Source organism: Raphanus sativus, unplaced genomic scaffold, assembly GCF_000801105.2.
Source record: "Raphanus sativus cultivar WK10039 unplaced genomic scaffold, ASM80110v3 Scaffold0683, whole genome shotgun sequence".
In the NCBI taxonomy this organism is placed as follows: Eukaryota; Viridiplantae; Streptophyta; class Magnoliopsida; order Brassicales; family Brassicaceae; genus Raphanus; species Raphanus sativus.
The window spans coordinates 1-16,952 of NW_026616000.1; the positions used below are offsets into that span (position 1 = coordinate 1).

A 16,952-nucleotide genomic window follows, 5' to 3' on the forward strand; every position below is an offset into this window, starting at 1 on the left:
AAAAACCTACGGAAAACTAAAACGCGAAAAACACGCACACGCGAAGGAACCGAGCAGCCAACTCCGACGTGGCCGTGGCCGCCGGGCGGCTACCCGTGCTGGCCGTGGCCGCCGGCGGCTAGCGCCCGTGCTGGCCGTGGCCGCCGGGCGGCTAGCCCCGTGCTGGCCGTGGCCGCCGGGCGGCTAGCCCCGTGCTGGCCGTGGCTGCCGGCGGCTAGCGCCCGTGCTGGCCGTGGCCGCCGGGCGGCTAGCCCCGTGCTGGCCGTGGCCGCGGCGGCTAGCGCCCGTGCTGGCCGTGGTCGCGGGCGGCTAGCCCGTGCTGGCCGTGGCCGCCGGCGGCTAGCAACCGTGCTGGCCGTGGCCGCGCGGCGGCTAGCCCCGTGCTGGCCGTGGCCGCCGGCGGCTAGCGCCCGTGCTGGCCGTGGTCGCCGGGCGCTAGCCCCGTGCTGGCTCGGGTCATCGGACGGCTAGTCTTCGTGCGTAAGTTCTAGGCCTCCGGGTCGCCAGAAATCCGTGTTTTGCGACTTTCCGAGATCCCGCAAACAAAACTCCTTTTCCTGCTCCAAGATTCCAAAGAACCCGTAAGACGTCAACAGACAGGAAGACTTCGTATAAAACGGTGATGGTTATCTTAAAACACCATGTGCCTCAGCAATGGATCGAAGATCTTCTGCAAGACTCGACATCCAAGTAGGAGCATTCTTTCAAAGAAAATCGTAGAAAACAGCGGAAGACCGGAAGACGGCCTGAAAGGGACCAAACCCGATCGAACAACCCGTTTACGATTTTCTAAAAGGATAGATACGACGGTTTACAATTATCTTCGCATGACAAGATAAATGTTAAACTTCCGAAAAGATAAATGTCAACTTTCCGAAAAGATAAATGTCAACTTTCCCGATAAACGTGAAAGCCGACGAAAATGGAAAAAGTCCCAGCCCGCGGCGGACTCAGCCCATCAAGGATAGACCGTCATATGGGAGTATATAAGCAAAGCTAGGAGCAGAGGAAGGGGGATCCGAAATCAGAAGAAAAAAACCACTCCAGAGCAACTTAGAACTTAGGCGTTTATTTCCTTTTTTAGCGAGCTACGACTCAACTAGGTTAGATCTAGGTTTTGAGACTAGCGACGATCGACAGCTCTTGCGGCCGAGATCTCGACCTGTTGTCCAACGCTCTCCGCAGATTCGGAAATAAGATTCTTTCTTTTTGCTCTCTTTATTTTACGCATTTATTCCCAAACTAGTCTCGTATTAACTTTGTCGTGCGTGGCCCAGCAGATAGCCGGGATCCTCGGGGAAAACTAGGTCAACTTAGTTTTCCTACGTTTTAACTTAACTAAAATCGACAGTGCGAATTTCGGTTCCCACATGTTTGTAAGTAAACTAGGGAAGTGACAAAAGATATAGGCAACGATATCCTTAGAACACAACGATGTAATCGGAATTCGGTAGACAAAAATGGACTTTTATTGATTAAGAGGTCGAATACAAAGAATAGCTAAGAGATCAACTATAACAAGGAGGTCGATCAAGAATAAGATCTAAAACGAAGTAAGAAAGGTCAAATTGTGTGGTGTGCTCTCTCTCTGTAGGGTTTTCGCTGTCCTCTTTAGCATTGATCTCCTCTTAAGCTCGACTCCGCTATTCCTGTAACTGCTTCCGCGACCTTCTCGACTTCGGCGACCTCCTTTTCCACTTCGTTGACGTCGCTATGGGCCTCGTAATTTCGGCCCATCTGTTCCGACCATAGAACCCCTGACTCGAGCTATGCATCTTCCTGATCATTTCTCCACGAACAGATTGATACTTCTTCGCGGGCTTCTTGTTTATGGCCCATAGTCCGAAATAGGCCCAATAGTTTAGGAGACCGAAATTGGGTCTAACATTTGTCCCCCAGTCCAGTCGGTTTATTTTTAAGAAACCGAAAGGGTGAACACTTTTCCCTTAGTCGCGAATCTCGGAGCAGAGTGGCCACGCGCGCTCGTTTGATTTGAAATGTCGGCCACTCTTCCCAGATCGTGCGGCTCTCATTGATCGCGGAGATTGCCTTGGCAACTGTCGTTTTTCCCTTTATTTATTTGATAGATTTTTTTTTGTAATTGACTCATCTTCTTCTTCTGCTTCGACTTTCTTTCTTCTGCAAACTTCTCCCATTCATTCATATCTCATGGCATCTCTAAACAAACCGGGCCTGCTTACCGGAGCTGAATACGACGCCATCCAGGAACTTTGGGGAGTTCCGTACGAAGCTGTCATCGACTATCCAGACAATGATACTCCGGGAAACGTGAGACCGGGATACTGTGGAGCCTACATGTGCTTTTTTCGCGACGGTCTTATGTCATTTCCTATTCCTTCGTTCCTCCTCGAGATTCTAGCGGAGCTGAAGCTGGCGTTTACCCAGATTACTCCGACCTTCTGGCGTTATGTCTTGACGACGTTCGTTCGGGCCAGAGAGGAAGGGTTGGAGTTTGGTTTGGCTGAGTTAAAGCAACTGTATACCCTCAAGCGAAGTAGCGGCGTTATTGGAGCGATTCTTCTTTCTCCACGCTCAGGTCGATTAATCATTAGCGACATTCCTGGGAAAGACGTTAACTGGACGGACAAGTTTTTTGTCTTTAAGATCGATCCGGTGACGGTTGGGGATTTTGACTTTTCTCGGATCCCGATGAAGTGGAACGAAAACGTCGGTAAGTAGTTTCCTTGTTTTCTCTTTTTTTTCTTTTAGAAAATAGTTAGAACAATCATTTGTCGGATCTTGACTTCGGTTTTTCTTTTTAGAGTTGTTCGGAGCTTCAAAAATGACTCCAGAGCTGCGTGGTTTGATCTTGGCGCTTCGCCGAGGTCAATGCAATTGGGGCAGTTTTACTCCAGAGAGGGTTCGAGCTGCTTATGCTTTGCCCCCTGGCGTGAACCGCGCCGTCCCCGTCGCGCTTGCGGAACCGATTCGTCCTCGGAGAGACCAGAAGGAAAAAGGTGAGTTATTTCCTTGTATTTTATGTAGTTCAATAATTTTTAATCTGTTGTTGTGGCTTTGACTTTCAGGGGTGAAAAGGAATGATCCTCATGCGGAACCTTCAGACGCTAATTCTGATTCCGCACCTTTGAAACAAGCTCGTGGGACTCCGCACAAACGGGTAACTCGATCGAGCTCTCAAGTTCAGTCTCCGATCGTTTTGGCTACGCCGCTTTCTGTAGTTCCTCCAGACCATGGTGATCAACCGGAGTCTCGAGTACCAGGCGAGGTGGACGTCGGGGAAGTAGCTTCCAAGGTTCAGCGACGTCGTCTGGTCATGGATGAGGAGTCGTCTAAAGGTTTTAACGTATCGAGCTCGGAACCCCAGATGCAAGATCCCGGAGAAGGTACTTCTAAGCTGATCAACTTTCCTACGGATTGTCGAAGTGGTTCTGCTGGCATTCTCGTATGACGTCGATGCTCCGATTCTGGAAAATCCCGAACGGCTCGCTACCATCTGGCGGAAGCTAAGGAGTCGTTCGTGCGAGCTTCCTCCCTTGGAGCAAATGCGAGGTCGCGACGCCTACGTTCAGATGGCAGTTGCAAATGCCAAGGTAAATCGTATGAAATTATTTAGATATTGAAATCGCAGTCATAATCTTTTTGTCTTTTAGGCTATGGAGGCTAGCAACGAGTATGCTGCTTAGATGGAGGAGCGGTTGGCAAATTTCCCTTCTCGGGAGGAGGTCGATGGCCATCTTACTTTGATCCAAGAGTTGCGATCAAAGTTAAGTGCGTCGCAGGCGAGCGAGCAGGAGCAAACGAAGCAAGTCGTAGACTTGAAGGTGCTTTTGACGGCTAGAGCAACGGAGAAGGTCGCGCTTGAGGAGAAAATCGCGCTAGAGAAGGAGAAGGTCGCGCTAGAGGAGGAGAAAGTCGCGCTGGAGAAGGAGAAGGTCACGATGGAGGGGGACCTTGAATCTTTGAAGGCGAAGTTCAGAAGAGAGGCTGAGCTGCGAGAGAAAGTGGCTCGGAGTGAGAGGTGAGCTGCTTGTCGGTTGGTAACCAAGGTTACGATGCTGCTCTTGATACGGCTAGGGAGACCATCCAAAGGAGGAAAGCGAAGAGCGCTGCGGAGATGCGCTTACAGGAGGTCCGCGCAAAGATCGAGGCTTTGACCGAATAGATGGAGGGCGGGTTCTAGCTCGAAGAGGAGATGGATCGTCTTAAGACGACTCTCTTAGGGGTCTCGACCTTCCTCAAGTCTCTAATGACTCGGTCAACCTAGGAGGTTGAATGACGTCGTTTGATCTGACGTTTTATGTTTTATTTGTTTAAAAGACTTTGGTGTTTGCTTTGCTTTTGTTATTTATGTGTGGTTTTTGTTGAAGAACATTTATATATGCTTTCAACGGATTAATGGATGATACCTTTAATCTGGGTTTGTATATTTTTGTTTTGAGCATGCGTTTAGTATCTTTCTTAGATAATTTTGATGAAGTAGAGACTGATCAGGAATCTACTTTGTCGGAGTTCTCGTCGTGAATAATGTTTTGTTAGCGGATTATTTGATTGTTTGGTATGCGCTCGATGTTAAGCTGCCTACGTACCCTTATTCGCGGGATCAAGCCGATTCGTAGTTCTGAAAAGCGTTTTTGTTTTATGTCGTTTGTGGCCCCCAGTTCGATGTTGGATCGGAGATAGGGCATCAAAGTTAATTATAATATCTTTTGAGGTTGTAAGCGTTCCATGGCCTCTATTCGAGGCGTCCCGTTTTACATTTTTCCAGTTCGTAGACGCCGTCGCGAACTTCTTTTGTTATTTTGTATGGGCCTTCCCATCTTGTTCCCAGTTTTCCTGCGCCTTTTTCTTTTGTTCCATCGAACACTTTGCGCAGCACTAGGTCGCCGACTGAGAAGCTGCGAATTCTTACATTTGAGTCGTAGTAACGAGCAGCTGCTTGCTGGTAGTTTTGGATGCACACCGCAGCTCGCTCTCGACGTTCTTTGATCATGTCCAGATGTTCGAGCAGCATTTCTTCGTTTACTTCGACTTTATCGGGACATATTCCTCGTTGCTGAGACGGGACCTCGATCCCGGAAGGTATTACTGCCTCGATTCCGTATGATAGGGAGAACGGTGTTTCATGGGTTGCCGTGTGGGGTGTTGTTCGGCATGCCCAGAGTACTCCGTTCAGCTCTTCGATCCATTTAGATTTTTTGAGGTCGAGTCTCTTTTTAAGTTGTTTACTATTGTTTTGTTTGCTTCTTTGGCGTGCCCATTGCACTTTGGGTATCGTGGGCTTGCAAACTTTAACTTGATCTTCCACTTGTCGCAGAAATCTTTGAAAACCTTCGAGATGAATTGAGGGCCGTTATCGGTGATTATGTCGTATGGGAGACCGTGTCTACAGACAATATTCTTCCAAATGAAGCTCGTCACCGTGGTTCCAGTGACATTTTGATAGGCTTCGGCTTCAGTTCATTTGATAAAGAAATCAGTCATTAGTAGTAAAAATCGAAGCTGTGCTGGCCCTGATAAAACGAAGGGACCAACTATGTCCATAGACCACTTCATGAATGGGTATGGCGAGTATATGGTTGACAATTTTTGTGTCGGTTGGTGCAACATTGGCGCGTGCCGTTGCCATATGTCACATCTTACTGCGAACTGCTCGCTGTCACTAATCATAGTAGGCCAGAAATAGCCGTGCTTTTTTATTTTTATTGCCAGGGATCGTCCACCGGAATGGTTCCCGCATGACCCATCGTGAGTTTTCTTAAGGATGGTGGAGGCTTCTTTTGGCGACGCGCATAATAGATATGGCTCACTGAAGGTTCTTTTGAAGAGTTTTCCTTCCATGATGCAATAGCGCTAGCTCCGAGCTTTTAATTTTCGAGCTTCCCATCTTTCGGGAGGAAGTTCTCCGGTATCGATGTAATTGTATATCGGAGTTCTCCAATCCGGTCTGTTTTCGAGCTCGTCCTGAAAAGCTTTTTGTGATTCGTTATTTACTTCGTGAATGGGTATTTCTTCGGGGATCAGGTGATCAGGCGTCGTCCTGGCGTTGCTTGATCGGGTTCTTCGAGAGGACTCACCTGGAAACTTCCGATTCCGTGGAGCTACGAGTTACTCTTTGTCAGGCTCTTGAGTGTGTCCCTTGGATTTACTGCGAGTGATGATCTGAGCGACCAGCGGGAGGTCGTCTTTGTTATTGGGGGTCCTTTTAAAGGGATGTCTATACTGGGTCGATCTATTCCTTCTACCGGAATTACCCTCCTTATAGTCGGGTTTGACGTTGACGCTAAAGCGGCGAGAGCGTCTGCTGAGGTGTTTTCTCCCCTCGAATTCTCGTAAGCTCGAATTCATCGAACTGCTGTGTAATTCCTCTTAGTACTGCTAGGTAGGCCTCCATCCTTTCGTTCTTAGCCTCGTATTCGCCGTGGAATTGGCTGGTGACGAGCTGTGAGTCGCTGAAGACGCTTATTTTTCGGGCTCCGATGCTTTGGGCGAGTCATAATCCGGCGATTAAGGATTCATATTCGGCTTCGTTGTTTGATGCGTTGAAGCCTAAGCGAAAAGATTGTTCGATCATCTCTCCTGTAGGAGATTCGAGTTGTATTCCTACACCCGACCCTTGCTTCGATGATGCTCCATCGACGTGGAGTTTCCATTTCCGGGTTTTGTCATCGGCGTTAGTTTCGCTTGGAACGAGTTCGATGATGAAATCCGCTAAAACTTCTGCTTTTGAGCTTGTTCGAGGTTTGTATTCTATATCATACTCTCCGAGCTCGATCGCCCACTTTGCTAATCTTCCGGATTGGCTTGGGCTATGTAAGACCGTGTGTAATGGCTGCGACGTCATTACCATGATCGTATGGGATTAGAAATATGGCCTTAGCTTTTGCGCGGCGTTTACCACTGCTAGGGCCAATTTTTCCATCACGGGATACCTTGTTTCACAATCGAACAGGGATCTGCTGACGTAGTATATTGGTTTTTGTTCGTTGTTTTCTTCGCGAACTAAGACCCCGCTTACTGCGTGTTCGGAAGTCGCGACGTATAGGTACAGAAGTTCGCCATGAACTAGTTTAGATAGGATAGGAGGTTCGCTTATGTAAGCTTTAAGTTCGCTGAGAGCGGCGTCGCAATCGACGTTCCATTCGAACTTTTTGTTTCCTTTAAGGAGTTTATAAAATGGGAGGCATCGATCTGTCGATCTTGATATAAAGCGGTTTAATGCGGCGATCTTTCCGGTGAGCCTTTGCACGTCTTTAATCGACTTCGGAGGTAGCGTTTCGATAAGCGCCGAGATTTGTTTGGGATTTCTTCGATCCCTCTTTTAGTCACGAGGTATCCCAGAAATTCTCCAGACGCTACTCCGAAAGTACATTTGGTCGGGTTTAGCTTCATTCCGAACTTATTGAGGATGTTGAAGCACTCTTGGAGTTGAAGAACGTGGTCGCTGGCTACTGAGGATTTCACCAGCATGTCGTCTATGTAAACCTCCATAGTTTTTCCCAGTTGGTTGGAGAATATTTTATTTACCAACCTTTGGTAGGTCGCTCCGGCATTCTTCAGTCCGAAAGGCATTACTTTATAGCAATATGTTCCTCTCTCGGTGATGAAGCTTTTTCTTGATCTTCAGGATTCATGAGGATCTGATTGTATCCTGAGAATGCATCCATGAAGGAGAGCAGCTCGTGGCCTGCCGTAGCTTCGACCGATCGGTCTATATGGGGCAATGGGAAGCTGTCCTTCGGGCAAGCTTTATTTAAGTCCGTGAAATAATTACAGACTCTCCATTTTCCATTCTTTTTCTTTACGACGACTGGGTTGGCAAGCCAGTCTGGGTACTGTACTTCGCGGATTGAGCCTATTTTCAGCAGTTTGTCAACCTCGTCGTTTACTACCTTAGCTCTTTCTGGGCCGAGCTTTCTTCGTTTTTGTTTGATCGGCTTAAACGTGTGATCAACATTTAGGTCGTGCGATGCAACGTTGATATCGATGCCAGGCATGTCAGCAGCGGACCATGCAAATGTGTTGATGTTATTTCTTAGAAAGATCACTAGGTCGTCCCTGATCCTTGGATTGAGATCGCGTCCAATGCTAACGCACTTTTCTGGAGACTGCGGATCTAGGGAAATAGTGCATGCAAGGTCCTTCTCATGATCTTTTGTCGAGGGATCTCGCATTGCTGGTTGGTTTGCCCCCTTCGGAAACATTTTACGGTATTCTGCCATGTAACAAGATCGAGATTGTTTTTGATTTCCGTAAATGGTCTTTTCTCCGGTAGGGGATATGAATTTTACGCATTGATGATAAATCGGAGGGACTGCCCTCATCTGATGGAGCCAAGGTCATCCTAAGACAGCGTCGAACGGAGAGAGGTCGTGCATTACGGAGAACTCCGTTTCTTTCTCGGAATCGTGCGCCCTGACGGTGATCGCTACGTTTCCTAGTAAGGGTACTCTGAATTCCACCTCCAAAGCTGTAGTGGGGGGGGAGCGTATTTGTTGATTGCCAAATTAGGTCGGCTGATTTTCTCAAAGGTGTCGTGTGATAGCAAATTGGCTACGCATCCGGAATTGATGAGAACATTCGAAAAAGAGACCCCGGCGAGGTCAATCGTGATGATCAAAGCGTCATCGTGGGGCGTATCGAGCCGACATTCTCGTAAAGAGAGAAGGTTATCGTGCCTTTGTTCGAGGTCACCTTTCCGAGTCGATGATTGTCTCTTGAGTCGTGAGATGGAGCGTCGCGAGCGGGATCTTTGGAAACCGCGAGCTGTCTCGATCTCGAGTCATCGGATTTTTGTCGGCGTAGGGTGGGATCCATGATCGTGCTTAGAAATCCTAGATCGGGTTCTTAGTAAGGATGTTTTTCGTTTATCTTCCCCACAGTCGGCGCCAAAATGTAGAACCTAAAATCTACACTCAAGTTTTTGTAGTGTTTGTAAGTAAACTAGGGAAGTGACAAAAGATGTAGGCAACGATATCCTTAGAACACAACGATGTAATCGGAATTCGGTAGACAAAAATGGACTTTTATTGATTAAGAGGTCGAATACAAAGAATAGCTAAAAGATCAACTATAACAAGGAGGTCGATCAAGAATAAGATCTAAAACGAAGTAAGAAAGGTCAAAATGTGTGGTGTGCTATCTCTCTAGGGTTTTCGCTGTCCTTTAAGCATTGATCTCCTCTCCTTTTTATAAGCTCGACTCCGCTATTCCTGTAACTGCTTCCGCGACCTTCTAGACTTCGGCGACCTCCTTTTCCACTTCGTTGACGTCGCTATGGGCCTCGTAATTTCAGCCCATCTGTTCTGACCATAGAACCCATGACTCAAGCTATGCATCTTCCTGATCATTACTCCACGAACAGATTGATAATTCTTCGCGGGCTTCTTGTTTATGGCCCATAATCTGAAATAGGCCCAATAGTTTAGGAGACCGAAATTGGGGCTAACAGCTATGAAACCTTAGTTGGGGTGAGCCAAGAGAGAGCTGGGGTAAGGGGTATCATGCTTGTGAACAAAGAAGTTCCAAGATGAGCCAGCTTAGCCAAGATGAATTCTCTAAGGGCAAGATCCTAAAAACAGAAAAGTTGGTCTATCTAGTTATTTAGAACTAATATACGGATTTGAGGGATGGAAGCAATGCATGACTTGTTTATGGATGACCTGGACAAGGGATGTAACATGGACCGGAGAGTGGCTTAGGTTGAAATAAACGTGCAGCACTCTACTGAAGATAAGTGTTCTCCTTTGTTGGCCGTTCATAACAAGTGAGCATATGTGATGTTAAAGCTGATTTAAGGGAAACACTACATGACTAGTACTCGAGTGGACTTGCGATCAGATGGATCAGCTAGGACTATGTATAAGTCAAGGTAGGTTCCCATAGATCGAGTTTGGATGGAATAAATCAATTCCAATCTGAATCCATCCAAGGAAACAATGAGGAAACTCATAATGTTTGTTCCAATCAATGGAAAATATGATGTTAAGTGACTTAATATGATGGGATTAAGGTATATTATAATTGCTCTTATGGATGGTGTCAGCATTCGTAAAAGTAAGACGCTTTGGGGAATGGTGTGAGCATTTTCCAAATGTGTAATCAAACCTAGATCCTACTCATCTTAAAACCTTAATGATCAGTGGTGTGGAAACACACGTACTTTTCGATACAAGGGGCTACACATAGTTTTGTGAGTCCGGAACTGGTCGGAAAGGGTCTGTTCTGTCTGGACGCTGGGGATACTTCGGTGATAGTGAATGCAGTCGGAGGGCAAGTAATGCATTCACTAGGCAATATGTCAAATATCCCAGTGTCAATTCAGGGAAGAGATTTCCCTGTGAATCTGTCTGTGTCCGCCTAAAAAATCACGAGGTGATCCTAGGTATGGACTGATTGGGAAGGTATCGGGCCACTCTCGATTGCCATAGGGGTCGCGTGCAATTGGAGAATGGACTTCACCCGATTCAGTACCAAGGTCTGAGTCCGGCTCTAGGAAAAGTAGTGGTATCAGTAGTCCGAGCAGTACGAATGCTGAAACAGGGTTGCGAGTCCTTTTTGGCCACAATCACCACTACGGAGCCCGACTGTTATGTTTGTCTGAAAGACCCTGCAGAGGATTCGTTGGTATCTGAGTTCCGAGATGTGTTCCAGGCGCTACAGGGAGTTACCATGATACTGTTAGGCCGGAACCGTTTATGTTTGAACTAGAACCATGGACAGCTCTACTGTCCAAGAGTCCGTACGATGAGAGTTGACCAGTCCTCTTTATGAAAAAGAAGGATGGTAACTCTTGATTCTGTTTTGGATATTCTGTTATCCAAAAGTCTGTATCTGATGGCTCCTGCCGAGATGGCCAAGCCGAAGTCGACCACGTCCTCGAAAGGATCCGGGTTGAAGTACAACCAAGTCGGAGTTTGACCTAAGGTTGAGATGAGAATGATCAGGTCCAGTAATGGATGAGGATCAGGCCACGACCTATGGTCGGGGTGTAATGGTCGAGTCCCAGAGTGGACGAGGACCAGAATATGATCAAGTCCGTAAATGGACGAGGATCGAATTATGACAAAGTCCAGTGATGGATAGAAGTCAAGTCTGAGGCGTTTTTAGTCTGGTAGGGACTAAGATCGCAATGTGGCCAAGCCGGAAAAGGATATGGTTGGTTAAGAGATAATCACTTGGGAAACAGAGGCTAGAATGAAAGCCAAGTACCCAGAGTGGTTTGAACAGTTTGTTTCCGAGGAAACAAATGAATCAGGATTCGAGGACGAATCCACCCTAAGGGAGGAAGACTTGTCACGCCCCTAATCTTGAGAAGGATTGTCAGGACGGACTATGGTTCGAGGAAACGAACCAGCCGATCCTTGTGATCAAAGGCAAGCGTTCCATAGTCCAAAAACAAGGTTAAGTATGATAATACTTAATCAAACATAAGTGAGAAAGAAATAAACAGCTAAGACGAGCTAGATGATAGCTGGGTGAAGTAAACGAGTAGCTCGACCAGCTCAGAGAAGCTCAGTAGAGTGTACTCCAGCTCGATCAGTACTAAGTCAGCTCCACTATCTGGACTACTAGCTCACTCAGCTGGGTCAGCTGGGAGTCAGCTCATCTCAGCTAGACGGACTGTTCGGGTTTCGGGCCGATGGTCCGGGTCCAGGCCGGTGGCGGGCTGGTCGGTCTGGCCACATGGTCCATGAGTCTTTGGGCTCTTGTGGGCAGGTCTTGGGCCTAGGTATCAAGCCTGGGATGGGCCTGGACGTGCCTAGAGGTGTCTGGAACCTTCCACGGCCGAACAGGTACGATCTAGACCGTTGATTGCAATCGATGGTCAAGATCTGTTCCGAAGGGCTGCGTGGAAGGGATGTGTCTCTTTGCACATGACTCCTGGTTGCCTATATATAGGGTGCACGACCAGAGATCATTTCATTCAGTCTCTCTCTGTCTGATTCAGTCAGAGACAAAGGACACACGTCCTAAACACAAAGATCCCCCAAAGAAAAACGAGGATCCAAGCCATAAGGGCTTGATCCGAGTCTGGTGCATATTTCTTGAGCCATATGAGGCCGTGGCTTATATAAGTCACTAAGTCCAACAGTAAAACCTATTCCGGAAGGGAATTAGGCGCAATGGACGAAGGGTCCAAGGGCGGTTAGCCGAGAGACGAGCAGACCAATCGGCAAGGGCTATAGCGGCTGTAAGTGGTTCTATCTCTGTATCTTTATATGATATATATATACATATGGAGAACGTGGTAGTTATCCATGTTACCAAGTCATAGACCTTGCTGCCATGGTTGGTTACGTTGATCGCTAACCATAGCCGATAGGTTGGATCAAATGGAGTCATGAGTTACCAAAGGTTGTAAGATACCAAAGGATGCAAGTAACCAAAAGGTACAAGATACCAAGGGTTGCAAGTATCAAAAGGTACGAGGACCAAAGGTACCAATGACCAAAGGGTGCATCGTGATCCAAAAGCGAATGTACTGTGATCCAAGATTTGCGATCATGTCGTGATCCAAGAGGTACGAACGTGTCGTGATCCAAGAGGTAGGAACGTGTCGTGATCCAAAAGGTACGAAAGTATCATGATCCATGGGATGTGAACGGGTCATGACCGAAAGGATACGAACGGGTCGGGACCGAAAGGGTATGAACGGAACGTGACCAAAAAGGGTACGAGTGTTTCGATTGATATGAGGACACCATTTGCATTGGGTTGGGCACGGACTCACACGATGGCAATGGGTTGTCAGTTAGGTCAATACATGGGTGTAAGGAAATAGCGAAGGCCTTAAATGGCTAGTGCAATCCATACGTCATGATTGATGTCTGAACCATGATCCATGGTTAATGGATGGATGGTTCTAGCCGCAAGGGCTAAGTGGGATATCTTACGATCAACTTCGGGTTGGTGAGTAGGATATGCGCCATATGCCTTATGTAGGACGTAGATCCACATGATGGCAATGTAAGGCCGGTTATGTCAGTCCATGCTAAGTAGACGATGACTTATCATGACTAAGGATTGGTTCATGTTCCATGACAGTGGTTCGATGGCCGAACACTAGTATGGATAGTCATGTGCTGGAGTATGAGTATTGATGTGATGATCCAATATATCAACCTCAGTGTTGAAGACCTCGGGATTGGCTATAAGTCATGACGAGGGTATGGCTAGTATTATGTGTCGTAGACCATAAGTACTGAGCCTAAGTGTGACTGTTCAAGGAAGGCCGTGTAAGATCTGATCATGGTGGAGTAAGGACGACCTGACCATAGAATATGGATCAAGGTGTCGAAACTAACCTGAGTAGTGAATGCATCGGTCGGTATGAACAAGTCATATCTTTGTCTGGGTTAAGTCCCAAGGCCGGTCAGGCCAGATGAAGACTCATCGAATCCAAAGTCATGTGAGGATGGTTGGTTGATTGACTTAGGATTATGATGGGCTTTGTTAGTCCAGAAGAAGGACTTGGTACTATTGCCTATAAGGCAAGGGAGTGTGCATGAGCCAAAAAGGACCATATGCATATCTCTTTTCCGTTCGAAGACTTCTCAAAGGTTACTTACGTCTGTGGGGATGGTTGGTTAAATGACTAAGTACCTAGGGGAGCTGTTTAATGCAGGAATCAAAATAAGAACCTTAAGTAATATCATTGAGTGATCGTGGTCCAGTAGACAATGAAGTGTAGTTCAAGTCGATGGTGGTCCGATGAGCTAACCAGCTCCATGGATGTGGCAAAGGTATGATCTAGCTATGTTTGCATAGATCTAGATAGAATGGTTTAGGGGAATTGAACCTCGGAATCGTATGACTTGGTTTGGGTTTAGGATTGACCTTTAAGCTAATTGGTAGAAGAGTAAACTGACTAAGGCTAAGGTGATTCGACCAGACAAGGGTTAGATTGGTTTTAGACCAGTGGTTAATTAGAAAATATTCCGATGCGTATCTGTTGGAATGATCTAAGCTATGAATGACAAAGGAAGTCTTTAGCTAAGATTTAAGTTAGCCCTCACCTCTAGGCGATATTATAAATAAAGGGCGAAAAATTAAGAGGTTCGGCCAGGAAGTGGACCGAGTGACGTGAGGCATCGACCGCGGCCTAGTCGGCCGGGATCAGGTCTTACATCTTCCTTTTGAGATCATGACAGATGCGAGTGATTTTGCAGTGGGAGCAGTCCTTGGACAGCGTAAAGACAAGAAGATGCACATGATATACTATGCGAGCTGAACTTTGGGTGAGGCTCAGTGTCGATACGCAACCACAGAGAAGGAGCTCCTTGCCATCGTGTTCACTTTTGAGAAGTTCAGATCCTACCTAGTTGGATCAAAGGTGATCGCGCACACAGACCACGCGGCTCTTAAGTACCTACTCAGGAAGAATGATGCTAAACCGCGGCTCTTAAGATGGATTATCTTGCTCCAAGAATTTGATCTAGAGATAAGAGACAAGAAAGGGGTTGATAATGGAGTGGCAGATCATCTCTAAAGGATGAAAGTGTCAGATGAGACATTTCTTAACGATGAACAACCGATGGAATACGTCATTGAGATTGGTGTGTGCAATATGGAACAGTCGCCACTTGTCAGCAAGGACTATTCCCGCGTAGACGAAGCATTCGCTGCAGTGATCCAGAAGCAGTATCCGAATCTTCCTTGGTTTGCTGAGATTGCCAACTTCCTGGTAGCTGAGAAGGAACCTTTGAGGTTCACTGGGAATGAGAAGAGGAAATTTCTAAGGGAAGCAAGGCACTACTTCTGGGATGAGCTGTATCTGTATCGGCAAGGCAAGGATGGGATCTTCAGAAGGTGTGTTCCAGAAGCTGATATTCCAGGGATCCTTCATCACTGTCATGGTTCCTCTTATGCTGGTTACTTTGCCACCTTCAAGACAGTTTCCAAGTTCCTCCAAGCTGGTTTCTGGTGACCCACTATGTTCAGGGATGCCCACGCTTTCATATCACAAATGCAATTCATGCCAACAGATGGGGAGTATAAGCAACAGAAACGATATGCCTCAGAACTACATCTTGGAAGTTGAAGTGTTCGACTGCTGGGACCATTCCCAGTGTAACACCCCCGAACCGTCCTAGACATAGGTCGAACCACCTGCCAACAATCAAACAAGAACATGACCGACAGAGCGACCAACGCCAAGGGTTGGAGATGAAAGACCAACCGGCCAGCCAACAATCAAACAAGAACATGACTGACCGTCCAACCCAACACCATGGTCCGGAAGCGCTACGTGACGGGCTAGGAACGATCCGGTCAGAGTCACAAAATTTACTCCACGACTTAGACCAGTTCATCCACTAACTCGTCCCGCTAACTCAAGACATAAGGCTTTGCAACCCGTATCAAGAGTTAACGTTTTCCGTTAGATCGAGGCCTAAGGCTTTTCAACCCGTACAACGACCTAACGTTGTGTTAGACCGGACTAGTCAAATATCGGAGTACTCATGATTATAAAACAATTACTTTATTGATTCAAAGAAATATTCATACATTGAATAATTCGAGACCGGTCCCGGCCTAACGCCAAAATCGAGTCCACTAACGCAAATACAAAATACCGTTTACAAAAGGCATGCAAATCTACACCGGCGGTCCTAACGTCCAGCACCAAGCTATCCGATCGTCCTACTAAAGAAACCTGCAAAAAGGACAACGGAGATGGATGAGTAACCTAATGTTACTCAGTGAGCTGGCTACCTCTACCCCAACCTAGAACTAACCCAGACAACCCAAAATAACAATCAACATAGCCTTAGCAAGAAATCTAAACTAAGGCTACACAAACTGTTACTGAGTTAGACATGGCCTCCTGCCATTGCCTAACTTCGAGTAACAGGACCCTGCATGAAAACAAGTCAACAACCAATCCCCTAGTTAACCATATATACGCCTGAGTTCAATACTCGTGTAATGTTAGACATCTAAACTATACAAGTATCATCAATCGGTCGACCAACAATCAGACAAGAACATGATCGGCCAACCAATAATACCACATAGCTTTAATATCCATCACCCTTCACAAGCAATCCTTCAAACACATACATGCCAACATCAGGCCTACACTAACCAATACACACCAATCAACAATCACAAACTACTATCTAATAAACCAGTTACTAAGTTAGACTTAGCCTCCTGCCAGGATCTAACTTCAAGTAACAGAAACCTGCAAGCAAAACAATCAACCACAATCACAATAACAAAAATACTAACTACGACTCGATCTAAAATGTAACACCGTATATCTATGCTACACTAACTCGAGGGTTCCACAACCCTCTACGACACTCTAGTAAAACACAACACTCTAACCAATACTCTAACCCGGGAAATGGTGATTTCGTGTTCATCCCCAATATCGGCAACATCCTAACTTCCTACCACAAAGGCCAGAAGAGAGGAACTTTCAACTGACCGCGGCCCACAGTCATTCGGGTCACCGCGCGACAGCCCACAGTCCTTCGGGTCACTGTCACATTACACCGTCGTGTAATCACTCAGCCCTAGGCCATGATCCCGTCTCTCTGAGTCTTCCCGATCCAGCGAATAAGGGGTTTCCTTAAACCCGCTAAATACGAGGCAGCGAGGAAACACTAATCAACCTTAAACAAGCCTAGTATGTGCGGGTTACGCACATACTGTTGGCAACACACAGACAACACTATCCTAGACTCTAGACTCTACGACACTAACAACTAGTACCAGTAATCCGGCCTATATGGCCTAAGACTACTAATACCATCATCTAAAATACTAAACAACAATAAACAACTCAACCGGTTAGTCACTGCCTTACCAAGAGCTGACTAACCTCAATCAACAAGATTAACTAAATAAGCAATCATTTAATTAATCTACCAAGCAATCAACTCAATCAAACCGTTACCCAGATAGTTAAGCCTCCTGCTATGAAACTATCTTTAAAGATAACAGGAACCTGCACTCAACCA

The 16,952-nt window shown here is 46.6% G+C and overlaps 1 protein-coding gene across 1 annotated transcript; it reads left to right on the forward strand.

Annotated features, from left to right (window-relative positions):
* The first annotated feature begins 2,169 nt into the window (after positions 1-2,169).
* On the forward strand, positions 2,170-3,665 carry LOC130502725 (uncharacterized). The gene is made up of 5 exons (XM_056997525.1): positions 2,170-2,692; positions 2,784-2,978; positions 3,048-3,317; positions 3,406-3,572; positions 3,633-3,665. The coding sequence occupies exons 1-5, from the start codon at positions 2,170-2,172 to the stop codon at positions 3,663-3,665; spliced, it is 1,188 nt and encodes a 395-aa protein (XP_056853505.1).
* Positions 3,666-16,952: the final 13,287 nt, after the last annotated feature.